The sequence below is a fragment of the Salvelinus sp. IW2-2015 genome, linkage group LG15, assembly GCF_002910315.2.
Source record: "Salvelinus sp. IW2-2015 linkage group LG15, ASM291031v2, whole genome shotgun sequence".
NCBI lineage: Eukaryota > Metazoa > Chordata > Actinopteri > Salmoniformes > Salmonidae > Salvelinus > Salvelinus sp. IW2-2015.
The window spans coordinates 38,549,588-38,575,705 of record NC_036855.1 but is presented as its reverse complement, the minus strand read 5'-3'; the positions used below and the strand labels follow the sequence as shown (position 1 = coordinate 38,575,705).

Genomic DNA, 26,118 nt, shown 5'->3' with positions numbered 1-26,118 from the left:
TTTAGTGGCCCCCTCTTGATTGTGGAGACTGGGCTCTAAAGTCCGACCAATTTGGTTGCATATGCAAATAAATATTTTGCTGTTCGACCAGGAGTTTTAGGCGATGTTGCCTATGTCACTTATGCCCAGGTTAGTATCACAAACTGAATTTGGAAGTTAGTGGAGGGAGGTCTATTTTAGAAAGGGCTTTACATTAAAAACACAACGTAGAAACGTCTTGTGTCAATCAAGACACATTTAACTGCTTTCTCTGCGTTTGACTGGGATATGATTGGCTCAGACCTTCTCTTTGTGGTCACAGTGTGGTCTGAAGCTGCGGTCGACCTCTGTGTCACATCGTGACTGTGCCCTAGTTTGCAGTCTAGCTGTGCATAGGGGGCGCTTTGTTTAGTCTATGCTACACACACTCAAAGAAATACACACTCGCAGAAAGACACACATACACACGCATGCTCGCATACACATGCAGTTAAAAAAACATGGAAGTGGAGTACCATGTCAGCAGTGCAGGCCCAAGTCAATGACCCGGTCTTCTGGATTCAATTACCCGACCACATGATCCATCCATACACTCATTCACAGCCTTCTGCCTTGCTCCTGGCTATATACCCTTCTATCCCCCAAAAGAGTACAAATATGCAGCGCATGATGCATTAACTTTGGGGTCCTTAGCACAGAGTTCCCACTGTTTTCCCCCATGAAAGGAGCTCTTGTCTCCCTCAGGAGGAAGCCAGCAGTGGTTCCTCTGGCTCTTCTGCCTCTTTGATGATCAAGTGTGACCGTGAAAAAGTCTCTGTGTCCTCTTTGTCTCCAGGAGAGAGGCAGCCAGGAGTCACCGGAAACTGTAAAATATCAATTATTGCTAAGAGGATGGATGGTTTTAGGCTACAAATGGGGGAAGGGAGCTTTATGTCTGGTTCTGAAATCAATACTCTCGGGCCACTGTGTGATGTTTGTGTGATGTTAATGATAATATTTTAGCACGCAAAAGGTTGACCGAGGGATAGGTTCACAGATGAATGTGAGAGGTGAGAATGTCCATATAGCTACATGTAATCGCTTTTATTTCAAAGAAGTAAATAAAATAAAATAAAAAAATTCAACGACAATAAACAACTGAAAATCAGATCAGACTAACAAACAAAACAGAATGATGAGTTACAAATATACCATATCGCTGATAATGTTTCTGCAGCGTTTTGAGGCCCTGCTTACAAATATGTACTGTAGCCTGTGAAAGCAGGCAGAGGCCAGTCAGTCAGATATAAAAAGATGTGTTATCTGCTTGCTTAAATTGGCACTTTATAATCACACAACTCATATGGTTTTAGTTACATGTACTTAATAACAGTGGTAACACAATAATGCACATCCTGTATAATCCTTTGAAGTTTTGATATTTGATATTTCCTATGGACAAAATGATAGCAATTGGGAAAGTCGATAAGATAAAGAGAGTAGGCTATAGATTCCTGTGTAGCTATTAATGCCAGATAAGTTTCACTCTGCTTCATGCAGTTAAGTGTTAAACAAACAATAACATCAACAGAAGAAAGGGAAATGACAAGCCAAAGGCAACTTTACAAAGTACATACTCATACTGTGGCTGCAGAGACCCTGACACAAACAATCAAATGTAACATGAAAGCCAGTTCATTGACACAAACAAAAATAAGTAGCAAAATAATTCATATAAGCGCAGCTTACAAACATATACAATTATACTGATACAAAAACACCTTCACGTGTAGAAAAAGAACGCTGGTAAAGAGTAGGCTGGCTGTACCATAACAAAATGAAAACATCAAAGGCACCAAAAACAATCATAAGCACTATCAAATAGCTCTGAAAACTGTGGAATGGACAGTAAGTCTGAATCCACAGTCTGAACCACTGCCACTTTTGTACTACTTTATATTATGCAGATTGGTTAATTGTTTTTTTAACGAAGTGTTGTATTTATATTCCATACTCTTTTCTACGAGCCTCCTCTTGTAATGTAGTAATCATCACATGTATAAAACCAGTAAAACCTAATGCAATATGAAATGTTGATTAAACAAAACATCCCTGTCGGGGTAAGTGTTACCCTTGATTCAATAAGGCCTCTTTAACCAATTAGCTTTAATTAGCTAGCATTATTCAGCTAATTAGCCACACTGGAATTCAAGTTAAGAAAACGTAAACCTTCTAATGTAACATGACGAGATTGTCTGTCAGGTAGGTGGATGATTAATATACGGGTAAAGAATGACTGAAGTATCAAAATGTAAGTATAATATTTAATCTGATGCGTTCCCCGTGGATGTGGAATTCAAACATGACTTCAACCTTTATAAACAACATTATGATGAGAAATACCAGATAAGCCAATGCCTCTCACAGACTGTTTCTAGTGGCCAAAGACCTAGTGGCAATACATCTGTCTCTATGTGCTTCTTAGAAAACAATGGCTGCAGAAACAATGCACAGAAGCATTTGGTATAAGGAACATTGCCTACCCACATTTATTAGTGCGTAAGAATCAGGATGAAAACTATTGAGTGGGAAAGAATCTAAGACTAAGACATTTACACTAGCTGTTCAATAGGCCCGACGAAAGAACATAACAGCATCTTAGCTTTTTTTAGCTGCTTTTATAGCATATCCGGGTAATATAGTGCGTGCCTTCAGAATACAGGGCTATTGCTCTGTTAGGAGGGGAATGACAACAAGTGGTTCCTTAAATGTTTGCATTGATAACTAATTTCATTGTCAATAATCTGTGACTGACAAAACTGTGGAACAAACGTACTGTACTTCAGCTAAAACATTAGTTTGTGGACAACATAGCAACAACAAAAAAAGATACAAATAACTCAACAATCTACTTTATGGAGTGTTCCTTATGGAAACTGGCTAATTTAAATCAAACAGACAAATACTATATTTGTATTCTCAGTACCTTGTTTCAACTTGAGACCTCACTTTGCATAGATTACATTTCTATTGTTGTATCACATACAATGTTGAGGAAAAACATTTTAATTTACAATTATTGTCGGAAATTCCTATATAAATATAGTGGTGGGCATTGGAAAGATATAGTATAGATGGAAGAAAATAGAAGATGATTGTTTGCCGCTGTCAGAACTCTCCCACTGCCACAGTTATGTCCGGCTTTGAAGTGGAAAACTGATACATTGCAGGTATATGAGTTCAATATAATACAAACACACCAATGAGAAAAACCACAGTTTAAACAAAGTTCTACTTACTTTCCACTGGTCCTGGACGAACAACACACACACACACACACACATAATAAATTCCTTTGATGAAAAACCACCAAGTCCTTTTGCATGTCTCCTTTGGAAGAAAAGTAATTAATTCCCCATTGTCATGTGTGTGAGTAACAATAAAAAACCCTGGTCAATAGGTCTTGGAGTAAAAAATTGTCTATTTGATTATCTGCGGTGGCATAATTGCTGTCTTTGTTGGTGTCTTAGTTTCCAGAGCAGTATCCAATGTCCCTTCCTTGCCTCTCTTTCTGGGAGGCTTTTTGATGGGGGTCTTCTTTGGCGTGACGTCCACTGCTCCACCATCACCCTCTCCCACCCTGGAGCCGTTCAAGTCCTGCTTCTCCGGGCTCTTGGGGGCGACCTCGGGGGTGGCTGGGTCCGTTGTGGGGACCCCCACACCCACCATCTTCTGGAGGCTGGTGGTGGTGGGCAGCAGAGGCTTGTTGGAGCCCTGGTGGCCTGGGGTGGTCGGAGTGGTCCGCTTGGCCTTCTGCGGAGGAGTGGGCTTCTCCCGGTCTCCTCGGTCCCGGAAGGCTGGGGTGGGCAGGCCGTTGGTCTTTACCAGGCCGGTGCCCTCATTGCGGTTGATGCTCTGCGTCTTCTCCTTGAGCTGGGCCGCCAGGAGTGTGGCAGCCTCGGAGTTCATGTGTGGGTGGATCACTTTGGGGCTCTTGGGCGGCTCCTTGGGGTTCTCCACAGCGGCTGCCTTCTCGGCCGCCTTCTTGTCAGAGTTGGAGTTGTGGAAGTTACTGATCTTCTTGAGAGCGTTCTGCACCACTCCATTTATGTGCTCCATGTGGTTAATATCCTCCCTGGACCTTCCCAGCCGGTGAGCCTTGTGTTTGCTGGGGGAACCATTGACCTCCGTACCCTTCCCCTCCTGGTTCCTCTTCTCCTTGGACGTCTCCTTCAGCCTCTGCCTCTCTTCGCTCTTGGCTGAGCTGTCGCTGGAGCTCCTGGTCGTCCTCTCCTTGGGCACTGTCAGCCCCTTACCACCCTGGTTCAGCTGCTCCACCTGGGGTGTGGTACCCCCGGTGTTCCCATGGATCCACGACACCTTCGGTTTGGTGGAGGGGTCTGGCGGGCGTGGTTTGGTGGTGGTCTTCCATCCCGGGGATGGTGGCTTGCCATTACCTTTGACCTCTATTGTAACTGTGCTGCCACCCCCATCCTCTTCGTCCTTGGAGTTCTTGGAGAGGCGTGCAATGCGAGCATAGAGGGCCCCGATGGCCGACTCAGAGCCGCTGGTGGAGCCCTCGCTGTCAGAGGACTTGAGCAGGGTTGCTTCGCTCCCATCCCCAGCCTGAGGCTTGTTGGTGGTGATGCTGGTAGCGCTGGTGTCTTTCAGAGAGGTGTACTCCCCTGCATCGTCCTCACTGGGCACAGCTGCTGCGGATGGCTTCTCAGCTGCTGGCTTCTCCTTACTCTCATTCAGTGACTCTATGGGACAGTAAGATATATAATTGATGAGAGTCAGGTTTATTTTGGATGGTAATGGTGATCATACGTAGGTGGTCAGAATATGAAGTTTATTTCCAAAACACTATATCCACACATTTATTACTTTTTATTTTATTTTATCAGAAATTATCGCTTATGAGTACCTTCATGTGTGTGTAAAATATTACTGTTCTCAGATTTTGTATTCAAGACCAGTGGTGTAGTGGAGGGTATACGCAGGTATACGCCGTATACCCACTTGTTTTTTCAGTGGGCATTGCCTATACTCACTTCTTAATTCCCACTGATAGGTATTAAAGTAGTGTAGCGGAGGTATAAGCCGTATCAATTAATAGGGCTGATGGAACAGAATGGAATGTTTTTCTTCAAATGTTGATAAACTATTATTTGTTCACATTTTAGGCGCAGCAATGTACACATGGCAGTAGACCAATGCGTGAATGTTCCCAAATGCAATTTGCGGGAAAACACCGCTCTGAAGTCCGCACTGCACATGCAAGCTGTTTCATGGCCAGAGATTGAAATACAGAGATGGAAATATCCGTTAAAAAGAGGTGGAATTTAAAGATGCAACAACTATCATGGGTTGCTAATATGATTAGGATAATGCCTTTGGCTGAAAGAAAGTTGAAAGAAAACCAATAAAACAGGAGAATGCATATGAGTAAGTCTTTATAAAAAAGAATTGCCTCCACATTTCTATGGTGGGATTTTGACTTTAGGCTACTTTGAATCAAGGTAAGACATGCCTCATAATATGAAGTAAAACGTCCAGGTTTCAAACAATTAAGGAACAGGAAAAATATAGTGATGCTAATGATAGGCCTAACTGTCTTCTGGTAGATGGAAAGGCTTTCCTAAAAACCTTCTCTATTAAATGTTAACTAGCTACAAAGTAGCCCATGCCTTCCTGGCAGAATGATATCATGATGATTATTTGCATCAATCCAGTGGTCATTTCTTTTGCAAACTCCATATCATGTGCTACAGAAACACAGCTAATCAAACAATAGTGCTAGGTACCTGCATACTTGAATTAAAGGGTAGCTACCATCAAAAATCACAATTTATTAGATTTTTACCAGACCTCAAAAGTGGTTTCCTGATGTGCATTGTTATGGACTTTTTTGTTGTTTTTCCCGAAGAAGAAAAAAAAGTGTGACTTTGAGAACGAAAACCTGAAAAAATGGGGGAAAATCTGAAACCTGTGAATTTCTGACTCAGTCTATGTGTTTCAATAGTATTAGCCTACTGAACGGTACAGCTTGGGTTGGCCTGACTGTGAAAGATCATTATGGGATTTATAATTTTAGGTCATTCAGAGTGTATGTCACTGTTTCTAATATAATGTTTCACACAGGGCGCCATTTTGAAAAACGTAGGCAAAATGATAGGAAACACACCTCTCCAGGCACCACTACACCACTGTTCAAGACGCTATATATATCCATTGTTTAGCAGGAACGGAATGTTCATATCCTGTATATTTGACTGAGATACGTGGTTGTCTCACCTAACTATCTTTAGATGAATGCACTTGCTGTAAGTCGCTCTAGACAAGAGCATCTGCGAAATGACTAAAATGTCAAAAGTAAATGTTTTACATACAGATCTCATATGACTCTACTGAATACATTTGACTGTGTAAAACCTAGTAGTACTACTTATTTCTCTGAAAGTGAGGCGGAAATAGAGCATTTTGTAAAAAACATGATTATGTGTCTCTCTGAAATTAATCCATCAAGTAATAGATTTTAAACAAATACAAATACACATCTGTTATTGCCATTATTAGATAGTGAAAAAAACACTCTTTCATAATTTCTTTAAACATTAAAAGCTAATTTACCAACATATCTGAAAATAGATATGCAGTGCCTTCGGAAAGTATTCAAACCCCTTGACTTTTTCAAAATGTTGTTAGGTTACAGTGTTATTCTAAAATGTATTTAAAAAAAAATCCCCTCATCAATCTACACACAATAACCCATAATGGCAAAGCAAAACAGGTTGTTAGAAGGTAAGGAAACTTTCGCCCCAGTCTGAGGTCCTGAGTGCTCTGGAGCAGGTTTTCATCAAGGATCTCTCTGTTCATCTTTGCCTCGATCCTGACTAGTCTCCCAGTCCCTGCCGCTGAAAACATCCCCCCAGCATGATGCTGACACCACCATGCTTCACCATATGGTGAAGTGGGATGGGATGGTGCCAGGTTTCCTCCAGACGTGATGCTTGGCATTCAGGCCAAAGAGTTCAATCTTGGTTTCATCAGACCAGAGAATATTGTTTCTCATGGTCAGAGAGTCTTTTACTGAGGAGTGGCTTCCGTCTGGCCACTCTACCATAAAAGCCTGATTGGTGGAGTGCTGCAGAGATGGTTGTCCTTCTGGAAGGTTGTCCCATCTCCACAGAGGAACTCTAGATGTCTGTAAGAGAGACCATTGGGTTCTTGGTCACCTCCCTGACCAAGGCCCTTCTCCCCCGATTGCTCAGTTTGTCCAGGCGGCTAGCTGTAGGAAGAGTCTTGGTGGTTCCAACCTTCTTCCATTTAAGAATGATGGAGGCCACTGTGTTCTTGGGACCTCATATAGACAGGTGTGTGCCTTTCCAAATCATTTCCAATCCATTGCATGTACCACAGGTGGACTCCAATCAAGTTGTAGAAATATCTCAAGGATGAGCTCAATTTCAAGTCTCATAGCAAAGGGTCTGAAAATATTTGCCCAAAAATCAAAAAACCTGTTTGGTTTTGCCATTATGGTGTAATGTCTGTAGGTTTCTGATGGTTTTTATTTATTTAATCCATTTTAGAACAAGGCTGTAACGTAACAAAATGTGGAAAAAGTCAAAGGGTCTGAATACTTTCTGAAGGCACTGTACAGCGGCTTTTAATTAAACTCTTCATATAGAGTATTAGTGCATCATCGGGGATAAAGGATGCTTATGTGAGGCATGTTCACATTATTTAGAATGAGTGTACATCATATTTATCTTCTTGAATAATATCAAGACATTTTGAGGCCTCCAAAAACAATAAACTCTAAACTAAATAATATATAAACTGATAGCCATGATGCTCTCCACCAAACTACATTGAGAGATTCATGAATTGGATGACTTTACCATTATATTTCCTGTTCATTGCTTCACATCAACACAAGGGACAGGGCTCGATGGCACATGGTAAGGATAACTAACTATCATATCTCTCTAATTAGCTTTGCAGAAGTGTGTGACTCAGTGCTCAGTCATCCTAGTACGTACTCTTCCTTTACACTTTGTGACAAACAAATCCCACTCCAAGTGTGTGTGTGTGTGTTCAAACATCTGTGTGTGTACGTGTGTATGTGCATGCATCCATACGTGCCTGGATGTGTTTATTTGTGGAGTAGCTGTGGCTAATCACAGTGTTTATTGTTCTTTCCTGATGACTCACCTTCATAGGGCACACATTGTTTAGACAGGTCCGTTGTCGTTTGTGTCCGACCGTGTGTCTGTCTGTCTGTCTGTCTGTCTGTCTGTCTGTCTGTCTGTCTGTCTGTCTGTCTGTCTGTCTGTCTGTCTGTCTGTCTGTCTGTCTGTGTTTGGGTGTGTGTGTAATGACTCACCTTCATGGGGTACACAGTATACGGGGCCATCATCGCTGGGTTCCTCCTCGAAGGAATCAAAGGACTCCTGGGAGGACCAGGAGGAGGGGCAGGGCTGCTCAACTGCAGAGGGGGGCTCGATGAAGCTGCAGTTGAATGTGTTTTCCGGGTCATGGTGGGCTACTGGGGACAGGGAGAGAAAACAAACACAGAGAAGCAGGGGTCAGAGAGAAGTAGATTGACAGGACTACCTTACAAGAACAACAGATCGAGAGAGATGTTGTGGAGTGTGTTGATGTTGTCAGGCACGGTACAGTCTGGCTTGAGTTATCTAGAATGTTACAATAGTTTTCATGTAATTTTTTTGTGACAATCTGCGTGATTCTACATTCCTTGAACAAACGACTATTTACTGAGAAATAAGTTTGAGTTTTCCTTTAGTTATCATACAATAGACAGAGAATGCTCCATTTCCTAAATGTAGGTACTCCCTCCCTCCCTCCCTCCCTCCCTCCCTCCCTCCTCCCTCCTCCCTCCCTCCCTCCCTCCCTCCCTCCCTCCTCTTTAGATGTTGATGTATTCTGCTGACCCTTCAGTCTGGGTGACAGCTGTGTTCGTGTGGGATGTCTGTGGTTCCTCTTCTCCTTTCCCCAACTGGCCGAGGACTGACTGTGTGTGTGTGTGTGTGTGTGTGTGTGTGTGTGTGTGTGTGTGTGTGTGTGTGTGTGTGTGTGTGTGTGTGTGTGTGTGTGTTGGTGTGTGTGTGTGTGTTTGTGTGTGTGTGGTGTGTGTGTGTGTGTGTGACTGGACACTAACCACATCAGATACGTCAATTTTACACCTCCCCCCTCTACTGGATGACACATGAGCCCATCCGTTTGTTCTCCACTAACGCTAAGCTAAAACTAAACCCTCTCTTGGCTGGAAGTTCCCTCCAACTCTCTATGTATTTGACATTATTTATTTGACAATTTTAAACACAAATCAGCCACACAAGTAGATTTACTGCATTTAAAATCATTGAGGATAAATCAAAAAAAGGTTTATACAAACGTATTTCCATTTGTGGTCCTTTATTGTGTTATGAGTTTATAGTATGAACGTTGTGGCATGGATGTCATCTCCCAAACTGTAAAACAACTGACTCTGCTAACACCAACACAACCAGGTGTGCGTACAGCTACAGCTAAATGAGTACCAGGAGATGTGTAAATGCAAGAGCAACATTACTTACTATTCTCACAGCACTTGTTAACTAAGCCTTGGGGTTTTGGGGGGGGGGGGCGTTGTACTAAGCTAACATATGGAATTGTTTTAAGATGGTCATACCATGGATCATTTAGCTTTTAGATTTGAGAATTTTAGGACCCCTGTAGGTATCAGATTTTCTTGGCAATACAGACAGTCCAAAAATGTAACATTAGGAAATGGATTTTGAAGTGTCTGTCCTATATTTAGGAGATATATGAAAGCTCAGGATTTTTATATATTTTTTTACACATATATATCCCCCCGGTTAAAACAAAACAAATTGTTTTAACCGGTATGGGGTTACCTTCAGTCCTGTGAGTCCTGTGACACTTGTGGGGGTCACAGAACAAAAGGGAGAACATCATCGTGTTTGTGGGAGTCTCATCTTTCCAGAGAGTGGTGATATTAGTCTGTACGGTTTGGATGCTACAGACAGAATTTGGCACATCGGCGGTACCAACTTCAGACAAGTCCTATGTGGATGTCATAGAGCAAAATGGACCACACCATCTTGTTTGTGAGAGTCTCATCTTTTCCATTTTAGTTTGTAAGCTAAACCGTTCAGACACTAGATACTGTATGTTTTTGTGAGAAGACTGATTTTCGGGATGTCTCCAGGTCTGACAAACAGTGACATAGGTGGATAGCGGTTAACCTCAGAGGTTGAACAGATGGATTTTGATGGGAATCTTTTAATTTTGTTAATTAGATTGATGCAAGGGGACTATCTATTTTGGTGGGAATTTCCACTGAAAATGGTGGGTACTATGAGGATATCCTGCATACTGCAGAGTCAAGCAGAAAGTGACTATTTGTCTATTTCTCCATACTTCTGAAATTGTTCCAGGCATTATATCTGGTGACATCCCAACATTGTTCAGATATTGTTCAAATTCTACATAATACCGCCATGGTGATGGGATTAAATGGAGGAAATTGACTTGATGTAGATTAGTTGGATTGTAGCAATGGCAGCCATTAGAAACAAACAATATAATATAAACAGTGCCCATCCAAATATTTATCCACGGACACAGAAAAGAAAGGCCATGAAAATTCTTTCATAGCAGCTTTTCTTCCAGCTGAAAATTATTTTGTTCAAATTCAATAAAGTAGATACATAAATAAATGGCAGACATTCTGTTTGGACGGTATGCACTTCATGACTATTGTAACAGCCCTGCTATGCTAGAGTATAATGAACAGACGACTCCAATGCCATGGAGGTACACTAGCAGAATGTCCCGGTTGACTTAACCAATGTCTGTGCTAGACTATATTACTCAGGACTGATGCAGTGTCCAATAGGTATAGCATAGGGCCTACTGTAAGTAACCTCAATTGACCAACTAACCAACTGGCTCTTTATTCCATACATTCTCTTTCATGATACAGTGAACAACTGCTGTGCTTGAATGTTCACACCAGACTAAAAGTCTGGAGCCGGATGGATTCTTCAGGGAGAGACAGGGCAGCAGCGAAAGCCCAAAGCTCAGCCTACAGAGTCCATTGGACAACTGTGCATTTCTGATGAACCCCAGCTGTACAGGCCTATCATAGCTGCCTGTGAGGCCAGCTACACTGGAGCAGGTGGTCCCGCTCCACATCACTTTTCACAGGGAAGCATTCGGACATGCAACTGTATCCCAAATGGCACCCTATCCCCTATATTATAGTAGGATAGGGTGCCAGAGCCCAAAAGTAGTGCACTATACAGTATAGTGAATAGGGTACCATTTGTGACACACACGCACACACACAGAGGACTACGGAATGGAAATGGGGGAAGGCAGCCAGCCGAGCGTGAGATAGCTAACTATAGTATAGGGCGTTGGATAAATATGCTTAGAATGGAATGACAAACTATAAGCAGTGTGGAGGTTTTAGAAGAGGAGGGGGGATGGGAGAACGTTTATGTATGAAGGAACGGAGGAGCTATATGAGCTATGCAAAAGACAGAGCAAATGTTTTCTTCCTCCCCCCTCCTCCTCTTCCTCCTGTTCCTATTCCTCCTCCCTCTGTTTCTCTTTACATTTGTCTTGGATTGGGTGAAAGTTTGGGTAAAGACACCTTAAATATTTTCTTCCTCCCTCCTCCTCCTCTTCATCTTCCTCTTCCTCCTATTCCTCCGCCCTCTGTTTCTCTTTACGTTTGTCTTGGAATGGGTGAGTGTTTGTGTAAAGACAGCATAAAGGTTTTCTTCCTCCCTCCTATTCCTCCCCTTTTTCATCTTTCCTTTTGTCTTGCCACATCTGTTGTAGTGTGTTGACCACAGTGTGGGTAAATCATAGGTCTGACACGGGCTGGGGTAAATTTGGCCACTTCCTGTTTCGAGTCCAGTGGGCCTCCTGTGGAATGTTGAAGGGACTGACGGCGCCCCAGGGAGGGGAGAGTTTCAAAACGCTGGCAGGCAGGCCACGCTTCTGTGGGCAGGCAATGAGGAAAGCAAAGCAGAGCGTCCTGGCTCTCGAGATGGAGGGAGAGAGCGAGAGAGAGAAAGAGAGAGAGAGAAGCTGACCAGTTTATCTCTCCTTATGAACAAGAGAGTCTATAACACTGGGAGAAGGACTCCAAAGTATATTCTTAAATTCAGTCAGTTGTCATTTTATAGCTGTGTGTTGTCATGTATTGTTGAATGTGAGGGAGGAAAACTTAGAGAGAATTGGTTTTGGTTTGAACCAAAAACTCTATTCTACTCTCTACAAATTCCCAAAGTGGTAGTTTGTTCTCCTTGATTTGCTTGATCGCAACCCAGACATGGCACGATATGCTTTGTGCACAAAATAATGAAAGGGCTTGTTTGTTTGAAAGGTCATACGCATAGACTTTTAACAAAATGCCATTTCTGTTGCCTCTGGCGGATTGTTTATAAGTTACAGTAAACTTTGAGGGTGTTTGTGCAAAATGATCTTAATGTCCCATGACACTGGATGACAAAGACAATACTGTTCCAGTGTTTGTTTCTACGCAGGCACAATGAAGACAGCTGCGAGTTGAAATAATCAGCTAAAGAAGTGGAGAAGAACATGCTAATCGTTGTGAAAGAGGAGAGAAACAAGGTCACCGCTTTTTAACTCCTTCCCCATCACTGTTAATTGGTAAAGGTAACTACAATATATCCCACAAATAGGGCATTTCTTAATTCCAAAATCTAGTCAGAGCACTGTCAGAGCTATTCCATCCATGCATTCAGAACCAGTCTAGATAGCCATGATTCAATTTAACTCCTACATAGCAGAGCCAAAGCAGAACGGCACAGAATGTGGCCGTGTTTGAAATTTCTAGAAATTCCAGAAGGCATCTGGGTAGACAAAGGAGAGTTCTTCAGTATGTAGGTTATGTTTAATGTCCTTTAAGCTGACTTGAGTTGGGTCCCGACAGACAATCCTATCCCAGACCACGAGACCTTCCTCCACTTCCTTCTCTCCCTCCCTCCACACAGACAGACAGGAGCTACTCTCCCTCCTCTCCCATCCACATTGACACAAACAGAGCAGCCTTTGATAAAGTATCACTCAACACCACTCAGACCTCCCGAGCACCACACCACTACACTGACCCATTCTCTCTTAATAGCACTGCCTTCAGCCCAGCAGAGTAGGAACTCAACTCACTTTCTTAGGAAGGAGGGCAGGAGGGGAATGAGTAAAGAAAAGAGAGAAAAAAGAGAAGGGCCTGTTTAGGGTTGTAATAATATGAACACATGGTATTTAAGGGTGCCAAGAATAATAAGCCCTGCAACCAGTGCATTCCTCTCAGATGAAACCCCATACCCATTTGGCAGCCGCAGTACACTTTTCAACCCTATTCATTGTCTGAAAACCACTCCACAGAGAGTCGCAGAGAGAAGTATCACAGAGCAAAGGTAGAATGAAAACGCTCTCTCCCTCTTGCCGAAGAGTTAAAGAGGCTTGCAATGATTATGACACAGAAACTATGGGATCATCCAGAGACACATGGAGCATATACACAAACAAACAAGAGAGTATCCTATTGAAGAAAGTGGCTGTAGCTGCATCCCGAAGGACACCTTCTATTCCCTACATAGTGAACTACTTTTAACTAGGGCCCATAGGGCTCTGGTCAAAAGTAGTGCATTATTTAGGGAATAGGATGCCATTTGGGATGCAGGCTCTGTCTTGGCAGGGTTGAGGCGGTAGACTATGGGGAGGAGGGATTGGGGCTTACCGACTACTTTGGGCAGCTTCTGTCGTCTCAGTGGGATCTGGGGGAGTTTGGTGCTGATTCGGCTGAATCGTCCACACAGGATCCGCTTGGCTTTTTTGCTGTTGGTAGAGTTGCCTTGGTCAGGACTGAGGGAAAGAGGGAGGGGTGACGCCATGGAAAACATACTAAATTACGAAACACCACAGACTGATTCAAATGTGGGTAATGTTCATCTGTATTGACACGCTTGCAGTACAAGCAACATTTCATGGACCACATGAAGAAAAAGACCACACACAATATCATACTGACCCGATTTTTGATTTGGCTACAGACGATATGCTATGCAGGGCCTACCGTTCTTCCTTACCATGTGAACTAACCAGGAAAGACTTTAGGCCCTTATTGTAACTTATAACAAGGACCCAGAGTCTTTCCTGATCAGTCTTTCCTCCAGGCCCTAACTGTACTATATGTACTTTAATACTATATATTGTCACTGTCAAAAGAAAGCAACGATATAAGATAAAAGGGCAAAAAACGATTTCAAAGGATAGAGCCATCTGCATGAGCTACTAGCAAGGAAGGCAAATGGCCCACTCTTCCCTTCCAACCCATCCCATCCCTCGCCCTACACCAGGCCCGTGTCTGTCACTCACTTGTGGTCATCTTTATTTCGGCAGAGGCAGCAGCAGCAAAGCAGCGAGAGGAGGACAATGAGCAGAAAAGAGACCAGGGTTCCTGCCGCGATCACGCCCATCCGCTGGTTGGGCTCTGAAACAGCAGACAGACACAAGCAGGGATTTTTGGGTGTGCCACACTGGTGCAGACTGCCAGTGCCAACCAGAGCCATTTGTATAATATATCTGGTGCCAACTAACGTTACTCTCTGTCAGAACTCCCTGAACTCACAGAATCAGAACTCTGGAGCTGAAATTCAATCTGTCCTGCACTGTGTTGACCCTCCACACTGTGGAAATACTGTAGGCCTATCGTTAAAGAGGGCATTGAAGAGATAGAGATATCCAAATTATCGACAATGTGGAACAGACAAATTGACTTCCATCTATTAAATCGCCACCCGCATTATCTATCTCCTGTTGTGGATTCTACTTCTGAAATATCTGTCAAACCCCATCTTTTCACTTTTCTCTCACTCCTCTACTACACTCCCTATACCGCCATAATTCATTGATGATTTATTAGCACCCCTCCCTTTCTAAGCTGGATACACTTAAACAGAACAGCAGTCCATCTGTTGCATAAGCATCTCTCAGGGTGTGACCGAAATGGCACACTATTCCCTACATAGAACACTATACTGTTAACCAGAGCCTTATGGGCCCTAATCAAAAGCAGTGCACTGCATACGGAATAGGATGCCATTTCAGACGCACCCTTAATTTCCACAGTATACATGCACTGTGCAACCAGATGACGCCATCAGTGAGATGACCTATAAGTTAGCAGATAGATAAATACTGCTGGCCCCGGGCCCTCTACGCCCCTCTTCTGTCATAGAGGCTGTGGATGAATGGAAGTGTGGCCTGGGTGTGGCGTGTAAGGCCTCTGTGTTCACAGCTGGAAAAAGGAAGGGACTAGCCTGGCAGAGCCCAAAGGCCTGACCTGGTGACATCATCACTGCTTCCCAACATGTCCATTTGGTAACCCTGTTTCCTCAAGCTGCTCTCCTCCCTCCCTCCATCCCTTCTCTTTTCTTCCTCCAGCTCTCTCTTCCTCTTCCTCTTTTCTCTCTCTCCAGCGGGACAGGAACAGGGCCAACAAACACAGAAGTAAAAAAAGGACACCAGGCAGTCTGGAAACACCGTTAGGCTCAACTACTACATTGACCTGAATCGACATGTGTGCTAGTGCTCATTGTCTCCCCCATAGGGCTCTGGTCAAAAGTAGTACATTATATAGGGAATAGGGTGCCATTTAGGACGAACTTGTCTCCGTCACCGCTATCAACTGGCTATTGGGACCTTCATGTGCAGTGCACACATTTGATATGTTCCCTATGGTTTCATGCAGGGGTGTGTTTTCTTTATGTTGTGCCTATCTTTAAAAAATATATAAAAACGTCTTTATCACTAGAAGCACCAGGGTTTGACGCCGCAAGTACTCTGCTAAGAATGCCTTTTTACATCTACATTTTAGGTCTTGCAGCGTGGCTGGCTTCAAAAACAGTGACCTAACATTCACCCAGATCTGTAGAAGTGAATGAGGTAATAAAGAGAGTGGTTCCCTTACGTAGGTTGCAGAGTGTATATGTGTGTCTCTGTCTCTCTCTCTGTGTGTGTGGTGTGTGTGTGTGTGTGTGTGTGTGTGTGTGTGTGTGTGTGTGTGTGTGTGTGTGTGTGTGTGTGTGTGTGTGTGTGTGTGTGTGTGTGTGTGTGTTGTGTGTGTGTGTGTGTGTGTGTGTGTGTGACTAAGGAAAGAGAGTGGGTTGGTTTCCTTACGTAGGTTGCAGGCCCCAGACATTGGGTTGCAGTTCTTGTCGTGACAGGAGCAGGTCTGGGCACAGTTCACTCCATACTGACCCATCTGACACGTCATATTGCAGCTAGAAGAAAGAGGAGACACTAACAACTTAGTTACTGTGTCCATGCGAGACACATACAATTAAATAGACAGTGGCACAGGGATTCAAAGACAGTAAAAAAAAGTTTGTGGACTTCAGTGCACAACACATTAGCTTTCCAAGCCAAACCTTCATATCATAACCGCTAACAGCTACACACAGCCTACATCGTTGTCATCAGCCTACATCGTTGACTTGACGGTAGCTAATAATGGTGACAGCGATGTAGACTGTGTGTAGCGGTTAGGGGTTATGATATGAAGGTTTGGCTTGGAAAGTTTTTTTGCCTAGTCACAGACTGCTAATGTGTTGTGCACTGAAGTCCACAAGCGAAGGGAAAAGGTGGAGTGGAGGAGAGGGCGTAAATGCGAGAAGGAATAATTCAAAGCTCAAATCGATCATCCTGTTTTATGTGGCTGCTATGAAAGTGAACTGTGTTTGCGTGTGATCAGGGGTGTATTCATTTCACCAATTCTGTTGAAAAACTTTTCTTAAATGAAACCAAACAGAATTAAACGGGAATAAACATACCGGAATTTGTCTAATATAAATTCTTGTTTGCAAGTGTTTGACTAATGATTACACCCTTGATCAACTAGATGCAGGCAAGACTGTGCAAGGCGGTATTGAATGTGTCAATGTATGTCACCTTATTTACTCAAATTTCTCTCGACCTTTGCACCTACATTGTAAACTTTCATTCATAGGCTAGGTTGTAGCAACCTCATGATGGGTATAGGGAAAATGTTAGTATCATGTAGTAGCCTAAACCTGTCAATGTTACAATGAGCTGAGTGAATGGAGTATGAATGATAGTCATCCAATATGCTGCAATAGAAATAATGCCATGTTCATTAAAAACAATTGTCCTCCCTCATCTTAAATGGCACCGACCGCCACTGCTCTCTGGGTAATGTAGCCATGAAGGGAAGCGTAAACATTAAGATGTTTTGGTGAAAGGTACGACTCACTAGGTCCCGTAAAATCCCGGCTCACACAGGCACTCTCCGGTAGCAATGTGACAAACGCCGTTAAAACAGTGGCTGCAGTCATTCTCACAGTTATCCCCATAAGTCCCGTTGGGACAGCGCACCTCACACCTACCGACCAGGGATACAAAACAGGAATGAATGTTGTTTATTATGATCATTGTCACATCAGCTGTGAGTCATATCTCAGAACCATTAGCACAACACGAAAGCCTGTGCCAGTACAAGTTCAGGTATTTGAAATAGTAATTATAATGCAGTATCTATGTAAATTACATTTTGACATGCTGAAAAGTAGACAACAATTGACATTTTCTCTAGCTTTGTATTCAAATGTATATTAGCATAACTGTAAGTCTTTGTTTGAAGTTATGTTTTCAAGTGTTGTACTAGAGCAGGGCTGTTCAATGTCGGTCCTGGAGGGGCCAAAACACTCCTAGTTTTCATCCTCTCCTTCAAATCTGGGACTGATTCATACCTGGGACACCAGGTGAGTGCAACAAACTACCAGGTAGAAGCAAAAAAAGTGTTTATGTGTGTGTATGTGTGTTTGTGTTTCCATTCCATTCTCTCACCTGTCCCCGATCCAGCCGGGGTTGCAGTGGGAGCACTTTCCGTCGATGCGGTTGCAGAAGTGGCCATCTTTACACGGGGGACACACATCCAGGCAGTTCTCTCCGAAGAAGCCTGGCAGGCACATCTGATCACACTTGGTCCCGTTCCAGCCCCTCTCACAGGTCACACACCTCCCCTCTGTTATTTTACAGGGCTGCTGGCCTTTACAGTGGCCACNTCACACTTGGTCCCGTTCCAGCCCCTCTCACAGGTCACACACCTCCCCTCTGTTATTTTACAGGGCTGCTGGCCTTTACAGTGGCCACACCTGGAGTCAGGACATGAAGGGAGAGAGGGCTTCAGGATGGTGGTTGAGACATTTGCCTACAAAACGGCACCATATTAACATAATATTCCCTATMGTGCACTACTTTTGGCCTGGCCTATTGACAGCAAGACTATTTGGGAACATTTTTATAGCGAATCTTTGTGTTGGTATCTACACAGGTTAGCGGGCCCTGTATATACATTTCCAGGAGCCTGTAGAAATTTTACACCTCCATACCGCCTTTCTTATAACATCTATGACATAGAGGTCAGAGAAGTGTGGGAAAGCGGCTATGTAGCAGCTCATGTATAACATTAGTTCTGTAGACTTTGAGCAAGGTAAATCACTTAACCTGAATGGCTTCAGCATATTGGATGATTATTATGAGATACTGTGTATACCAATTCCACAGTATCGCTCCAATACACTTTTACCGATCATGTTTAAAGTAACTGTCCAGTGAAAATCTCACTTTTAAAAATGTATATTCTGTTAATTCATACCCAAATAATGCTGTTGACTCTTCCTGGGCTCCCGAGTGGCTCAGCGGTCTAAGGCACTGCATCTCAGTATTAGAGGTGTCACTACAGACACTCTGGTTAAAATCAAGGCTGTATCACAACTGGCTGTTATTGGGAGTCCCATAGGGTGGTGCACAATTGGCCCAGCATTGCCGGTGTAGGCTGTCATTGTAAATAAGAATTTGTTCTTAACTGACTTCCCTAGATAAATAAAGGTTAAAATCCTATACTCGCATGAATAATTTTTATGACCGGTATACGCCCACACCATTCCAACACAGAAAAGCAGATTTTTAAAATACTTCATTAACATTTCACTCATGTTGTAATTATTTATAGGTCATATTTGATAGAAATCTGTAAACACTGGACAATTATTTTAATATATGTTATGGGTTATCAGCTGGAGCATATGTCAAATCATATTTCCAATCAAAACTCCAAAACCACAATATAATACGTATCAGGAAAAAAACAGTAACATTAAGATCGTTGGAAAAGAATTAGGAGAAAGCCCTGTTTGTAAGAATCTACGGCTTTTCAGTTTCCCATCTGCTACACTATCATGAAAAATGTCTTATCTGTGGTTATAATGACACAGAGTAATGTTCTCCAGTGGTTCCTCACCTGTTCCTGCAGTTCTGTCCGTAGAACCCTGCGGGACACGGTTCCCTGCAGAACTTCCCCCGGTACCCCGGTGTGCAGGTACATGAGCCATCCGCCTGGTTGCACTTCCCATGGATACACTGACAATACCTGTCGCACCGGGGGCCCCATAGTCTCTCCCGGCACTGGCAACGACCCGTGAACTGCTCGCATGGAGAGTTATTACAATTACACTGGATGGCACAATTCCTCCCCGACCAGCCTGGACTACAGTTACACCTTCCTGTGTTCTGGTCACACACAGAGTTGAGACTGCAGTAGCAGTTGTTTGCACACTGAGGGCCCCAGAAGCCATATTGGCAAGTGCATGTGCCTGTGTCCTGGTCACACTTGCCCTTCTGGCAGAGGCAGGGCTTCTCGCAGTTGGGCCCCCAGCGGTTAGGGTTGCACGTGCACTTGCCCGTCACGTCATCACACTGGCCGTTGGGAAAGCATTGGCACTTGCCCTTGCAGTCTGGGCCCCAGAACTGGGTGGGGCACTCTGAAAAAGGAGGGATGAAGTAATATCAGGATATTATGGTGAGAACATCATAAGCATTACACAAACATTTATTTGATGCCTTAAATCTAGGTGAATATGTCCTTTCTGATGTTTCAGGACAGGACGTGTGAGATGTGTCCGAAAAACAAGGTGCTTACTTGTATCACAACTGGCTCCGAAGTATCCATGGCGACAGCGGCATTCATTGGGCCTAACGCATACCTCATTTTCCTTACAGGTGAAGTTGCCTTCACAGAGAGCTAGGGGGAGGATGTACTGAATCACTACATGTCCACATATTAAACATTGAGGGCTGGTTTCACCAGGACTAAACTAGTCCAGGACTAAACTTAATCTCTGTCCAGGAAACAGGCCCTAAGTGATATAAACATGTACAGTTGAAGTCAGAAATGTACATACACCTTAGCCAAATACATTTCAACTCAGTTTTTCACAATTCCTGACATTTAATCCTGCAAGAATGCCCTGTCTTAGGTCAGTTAGGACCACCACTTTATTTTAAGAATGTGAAATGTCAGAATAATAGTAGAGAATGATTTATTTCAGCTTTTATTTATTTCATCACATTCCCAGTGGGTTAAAAGTTCACATACACTCAATTAGTATTCGGTAACATTGCCTTCAAATTGTTTAACTTGGGTCAAACGTTTCGGTTGTAGCCTTCCACAAGCTTCCACAATAAGTTGGGTTAATTTTGGCACATTCCTCATGACAGAGGTCGTGTAACTGAGTCAAGTTTGTCGGCCTCCTTGCTTGCACACGCTTTTTCAGTTCTGCCCATACATTTTCAATAGGATTGAGGTCAGGGCTTTGTGATGGCCACTCTAATACATTGACTTTGTTGTCCTTAAAGTATGCTTGGGGTCATTGTCCATTTGGAAGACACATTTTCGACCAAGCTTTAACTTCCTGACTGATGTCTTGAGATGTTGCTTCAATATATCCACATAATTTTCCTCCCTCATGATGCCATCTATTTTGTGAAGTGCACCAGTCCCTCCTGCAACAAAGCACCCCCACAACATGACGCTGCCACTCCTGTGCTTCACGGTTGGGATGGTGTTCTTCGGCTTGCAAGCCTCCCCCCTTTTCCTCCAAACATAACGATGGTCATTATGGCCAAATAGTTCTATTTTTGTTTCATCAGAGGACATTTCTCCAAAAAGTACGATCATTGTCCCCATGTGCAGTTGCAAACCGTAGTCTGGCTTTTTTATGGTGGTTTTGGAGCAGTGGCTTCTTCCTTGCTGAGCGGCCTTTCAGGTTATGTCGATATAGAACTTGTTTTACTGTGGATATAGATACTTTTGTAACTGTTTCCTCAAGCATCTTCACAAGATTGATTTGCACTTTTTGCACCAAAGTACGTTCATCTCTAGGAGACAGAATGCGTCTCCATCCTGAGTGGTATGACGGCTGCGTGCTCCCATGGTGTTTATACTTGCGTATGATTGTTTGTACAGATGAACGTGGTACCTTCAGCAGTTTGGAAATTGTTCCCAAGGATGAACCAGACTTGTGGAGGTCTACAATTTTTTTTCTGAGGTCTTGGCTGATTTCTTTTGATTTTCCCATGATGTCAAGCAAAGAGGCACTGAGTTTGAAGGTAGGCCTTGCAATACATCCACAGGTACACCTCCAATTGACTCAAATTATGTCAATTGGCCTATCAGAAGCTTCTAAAGCCATGACATTATTTTCAGGAATTTTCCAAGCTGTTTAAGGGCTCAGTCAACTTAGTGTATGTAAACTTCTGACCCACTAGATTTGTGATACAGTGAATTATAAGTGAAATAATCTGTCTGTAAACAGTTTTTGGAAAAATGACTTGTGTCATGCACACAGTAGATGTCCTAACCGACTTGCCAAAACTATAGTTTGTTAACAAGAAATTTGTGGAGTGGTTGAAGAACGAGTTTTAATGACTCCAACCTAAGTGTATGTAAACTTCCGACTTCAACTGTACATATGAAAATACTGTGCTATGATGTTGATATGCTGTATACATACGTGTCAAACATTCCTCTCCTATCTGCCCCCACCCGCTGCAGCACACAAAGCCTGGTGACCTGACAGAGGAGAAGAAATACGAGCGTGTCAGAGAGGAAGAAAATAAGCAAGGAAACTTAAACAGACACTGGAATATAACAACATGCCACCACCCTGCACAACCACTACTATCCTTTCATCTCCTTAGTCCTCACACTTGTCCTTCATGTGGCAAACGCTGAAAACTCTAAACGTCTGCGCAGCATTTGTTCTGACTTTCTCCATATGCTTTCCATGTGCAAAGAAATGGGTAAATATGAATAACACACTTCTCACATAAACATCCTTCTCTCCAAAGCCCCTTCAACTCGACCTCTCCTGCCCGGCCTGTCAGCAGTCAACAGTCAGAAGAATAGTAGCCTCTGAAGTGCTAACCCATGGAGACTATAGAAGAGCAACTCTAGCAATAGCTAGCTAGCTAGCTACAACCACAGTTCAAAAACAATGTTTTCTTTCAAATACTTGAATGTGTCAATGAACCTACCAGGCATACCTGAAGGGTGATGTTTTGCACTTTTGGGACTATCCCATTTGTTCCAGTGTGTCAGTCAGTCTCAATCAAGCACAGCTTTGGTATCAGAAAGAACACAAATACTGTTTAAAGATGACCCCACGTCTAGCCAGGAAGGAGTGAGGAGTGGGGAGTGAGTTTAGAGAGGCAGTCTTTGGCGGTCTAGTTTGAAGCAAAGCTAGATCCCCTCCACTCTGCTCTCTTCTCCTCTCCGCACTGCTCTGTCAGGAAAGGACAGATGCTTCTCTTCTTCCTCCCACACCACTGACCTCCCAGAGGCCCCCGCCACACTTTTACATCCTCTAAAGTGTTGGGGGCGGAATTCTGCCTTCAGTCAGGGCTTGTGCGCACGCACGCACACGTGCACACAGACACACACATGCGCTGTTTTTCCCCTCTAAAACCTGGCATTTGTGAAAAACACTATTTCAGCCTCTCTGTTTTGTCTCAGACCTGGGTCTGTCACAGAGGGAGAGTCTAAGGGATACTGGTCTTATTTAGGCCTACTATTCTGGATTGGGTCTAAAGACGCAAGAATGAGCTAATACATAGATAAAAAACTGTGTTGGTTTATTTATACCTCACAAGAAGCTGTTTGTAAGGTATTAATCAAATCTCTTTTCAGTGAAGCATTTCCAATGTGGTCAGTGGTGTCTGCGATTTTAGATGACCCCATCTGACCTTTGACATACAGCTCAATCCATCACAGCTCTGGAAAAGAACACATGATGTTCATTGTGTAACAAATGTGACATTTTGAGATAAAGCAGGACTCACATTTGTCTTTTGTTACTCAAATTAGCCTAAACTTTATCGGCCACAGTATTGTTACATTTGGCACTTCGAACAGTGTTCTAGTACTGAACACTTCATTCAACAACATATTATTTGTTTCTCAACACTGACAAAATCCGATAGCAACTTTTCTCAATTTGTGTGTTTTTTTTTTTCTTCTCACTTTCCCATGGTACTTTATGATGCATTGAATACTGACAAACAATGATGTGTGAACCAACGTTGTTAATGTTGTCAATGGCCCCACTACAGTCAGCGAGCTGATTTAGTAACACGAGGACACAGATAGGAAGTGCTAAGCAGCAATGATAAATGAACAACTACTTCCCTCAATTCTTCCTGTGAGCAGTGAACCCAGTAAAGAGATTAAACAAAATGCACAAATGAAAGAAAATTATAGGGGTGTTGCACTGCAAAAAATAAATCATGCAAGCCAGTAAAGTAAAAACACTAAGAATAGGATTGTGGTAGAGACTTTAAATTGAGAGTGGGGCCAACAGTGAACGTGTGTGATTTCATTGAAGATAAAGGGTTGACTACTAGCACTAACACTCCTCGGGGATGCTAAATGTTAAAGTAATGGCCTTCAAACCAACTATAGACATTTGGGCAACAACTTTGACAACAAAGGAGCATGTTTTGCCCACGAGACACTGTAAATGCTCACCATTGTCTATTGAGTCACATTTGATCACATTCTAACACGAAAGGTAAGGATAGGCGCAGGGAGGGCCCAGGGGTCTACTTGTCATGTCCTTTAAATGTGTATAATGCCAGACCACAGAAGGGCTTTGACCTCTATTATGGAATGCCAAAATGTCAACAGATTTCACACACTCTGGTCCTACACCGACCCTCCTTTGACATGTGGTTTTCAGTCTGCATAGTAAAGGTGCTTACTGGTGAATAAGAAATGTAGGCTTAAGCTAACTTGATGCAKCCCCAGTCTATAAGTTCAGTCTACAACTTACCGTTGTTTCTGGTAGCTGCAGCCATACAATTTTGTGTGGTTATTTTCAGCCATATAGCCGATGCCACGACTTCAGGCCAGTGACACTAAATATATAAGGCCTGGAAGCGCCCCCTATGTGAAATTATAGAACATTACCCACGATTCCAGATGTAGGTAGCATCTGGATGGCTGCTCCTCAGATGGACTCCTCCTTGTGTAAGGAGAGTGCATATGAAAAGAAATATGACCAACTAGCCTACACAATATCGAAAATGAACTATTTTAGGTTGTGGAGGGCAAGAGAAACCAGTAATCCCGAGTCTAAAACAAACTTTTGCAATGTGAGTAGTCAATACTCAAAGCACAATAGTTCAGAATTTGACCTGAATAATCAACAAGTAGCCTAGTAGTTGCATCGCATGGAGAGCGATAGAGGCAGGCAACTCCTTTTTTTTTATCGACAGAAGCCCATTATTCCGCGTCTGCAGTGCAGCTATACTTACCCTGGTAATTTGCATACATTTCTGCCTTTGGGATTGAGTTCTTGGCTAAAACTCAAAGAAAAAAATGAACAAACCACCACAACAACTTCAATAATGATCTTCAATTCCATTTTACAAGAAACAGCATCCTTCTAGATGCCTCTTTCTCTCCGCATTCCTCCTCTCCAGAAAACGACAATTGCTCCTATTCTTCGGCTCTCCAGGGTTGCGTTTATAATCCACGGAGGTAAAAAAAAWTTTTTTTGTTATTGTGGGAACTTCAGAAGCTTTATCCAAGTATTCGAGATATGATCCAGGTTCCAGTTGGGGAGAAAAGGCTTACCACTGCGCCATCTACGCCATCGACGTACCCAAGAGTTGAAAGAATGTGTAGCGACACCAAACCACACAGAGCACAGTTCCAAAGAAGTTATAAAACCCAAACTTGAACACGCAATTCGATCTCCTCGAACGATTACTTTCCTTCATTGCTGATTTGTAATATTAAACCATTCATTATCCCATACATTTTCAGAAGAATAAGGAAGAAGGAAAGAGGCATCAGGAAAGTAGCGGAATCCAACGGGCATCCTCCTCCGATAATAAAAGCACCCGCTTATTGCCACCAACCATAACTTGACCACAAATATTATGTTTTATGCCCAGTGCTATGGAATAGGTAAAAACTAAATCTTTCGACTGTTCGAGGCAAAGATTCCCTTTTTTTTTTTTTTTATCAAAGATTAATAAGTGTTATTGTCTTCTCTTTCTATTGCGCTGTCATGAGTGGCGGGGGGGCAGGCACTTTCTGATTTGTTACTCTGCTCTTGCCTGCAGTTAGTTACACAGAGTTAAGTGAGCATACTTTTCGTGCGCCACAGTGGATTTCTTTTCAGAGAAAAGAGGCGATAAGCAATACGCAAAAGTGGGTGTGCCACATGGGGACAATATGATATAGGCCTAGGTCTCGTTCTTCATTGCCAACCTTTCGTCAAAATATTAAATATAATACATAGGCCTACTACTACTACTGCTGCTACTACTACTACTAATAATAATAATAGGGTGAGTATTGGTAAAGTGGGACACTTTCTGAAACACCCCCAAAATGATGCAATTCTAAATAGGTTAAGAAATCTATTACACTATAAAAAATAAAAAATATTAAACACAGAATGGATGATTGTCCTAAGACCAATATTTTTGCTGTCGACACTGGCAAATTGGGACACCTTGATTGGCAGAGCAAGACACTTAGTTATTTAATATATAAAAAAGAGAAATTAGAGAGTAATAAAAATAAAAWTTTTATAAGAATAAGAATAATTATATCAAGTATCAAATGTATTTATTGACATTTTTGTAATATGAACGCTAGTCCAAATCAATTTTATGCCAACTTCATTGTATGGGAATTTGACAGAAAGACTCCCGATTAGG

At 42.8% G+C, this 26,118-nt stretch overlaps 1 protein-coding gene across 1 annotated transcript; it reads right to left on the bottom strand.

The window, feature by feature from the left end:
- Nucleotides 1–1,047: 1,047 nt before the first annotated feature.
- On the bottom strand, nucleotides 1,048–25,477 carry scarf2 (scavenger receptor class F, member 2). Its single transcript, XM_070447121.1, has 12 exons — nucleotides 24,700–25,477; nucleotides 21,900–21,958; nucleotides 20,027–20,128; nucleotides 19,349–19,868; nucleotides 18,153–18,200; nucleotides 17,893–18,063; nucleotides 17,300–17,428; nucleotides 16,207–16,310; nucleotides 14,404–14,518; nucleotides 13,766–13,890; nucleotides 8,348–8,509; nucleotides 1,048–4,721 (listed from the first exon to the last, which is right to left on the bottom strand). Exons 1-12 carry the CDS (start codon nucleotides 24,807–24,809, stop codon nucleotides 3,439–3,441), a joined length of 2,928 nt encoding a protein of 975 aa, XP_070303222.1. The 5' UTR covers nucleotides 24,810–25,477; the 3' UTR covers nucleotides 1,048–3,438.
- Between the last annotated feature and the right edge of the window lie 641 nt (nucleotides 25,478–26,118).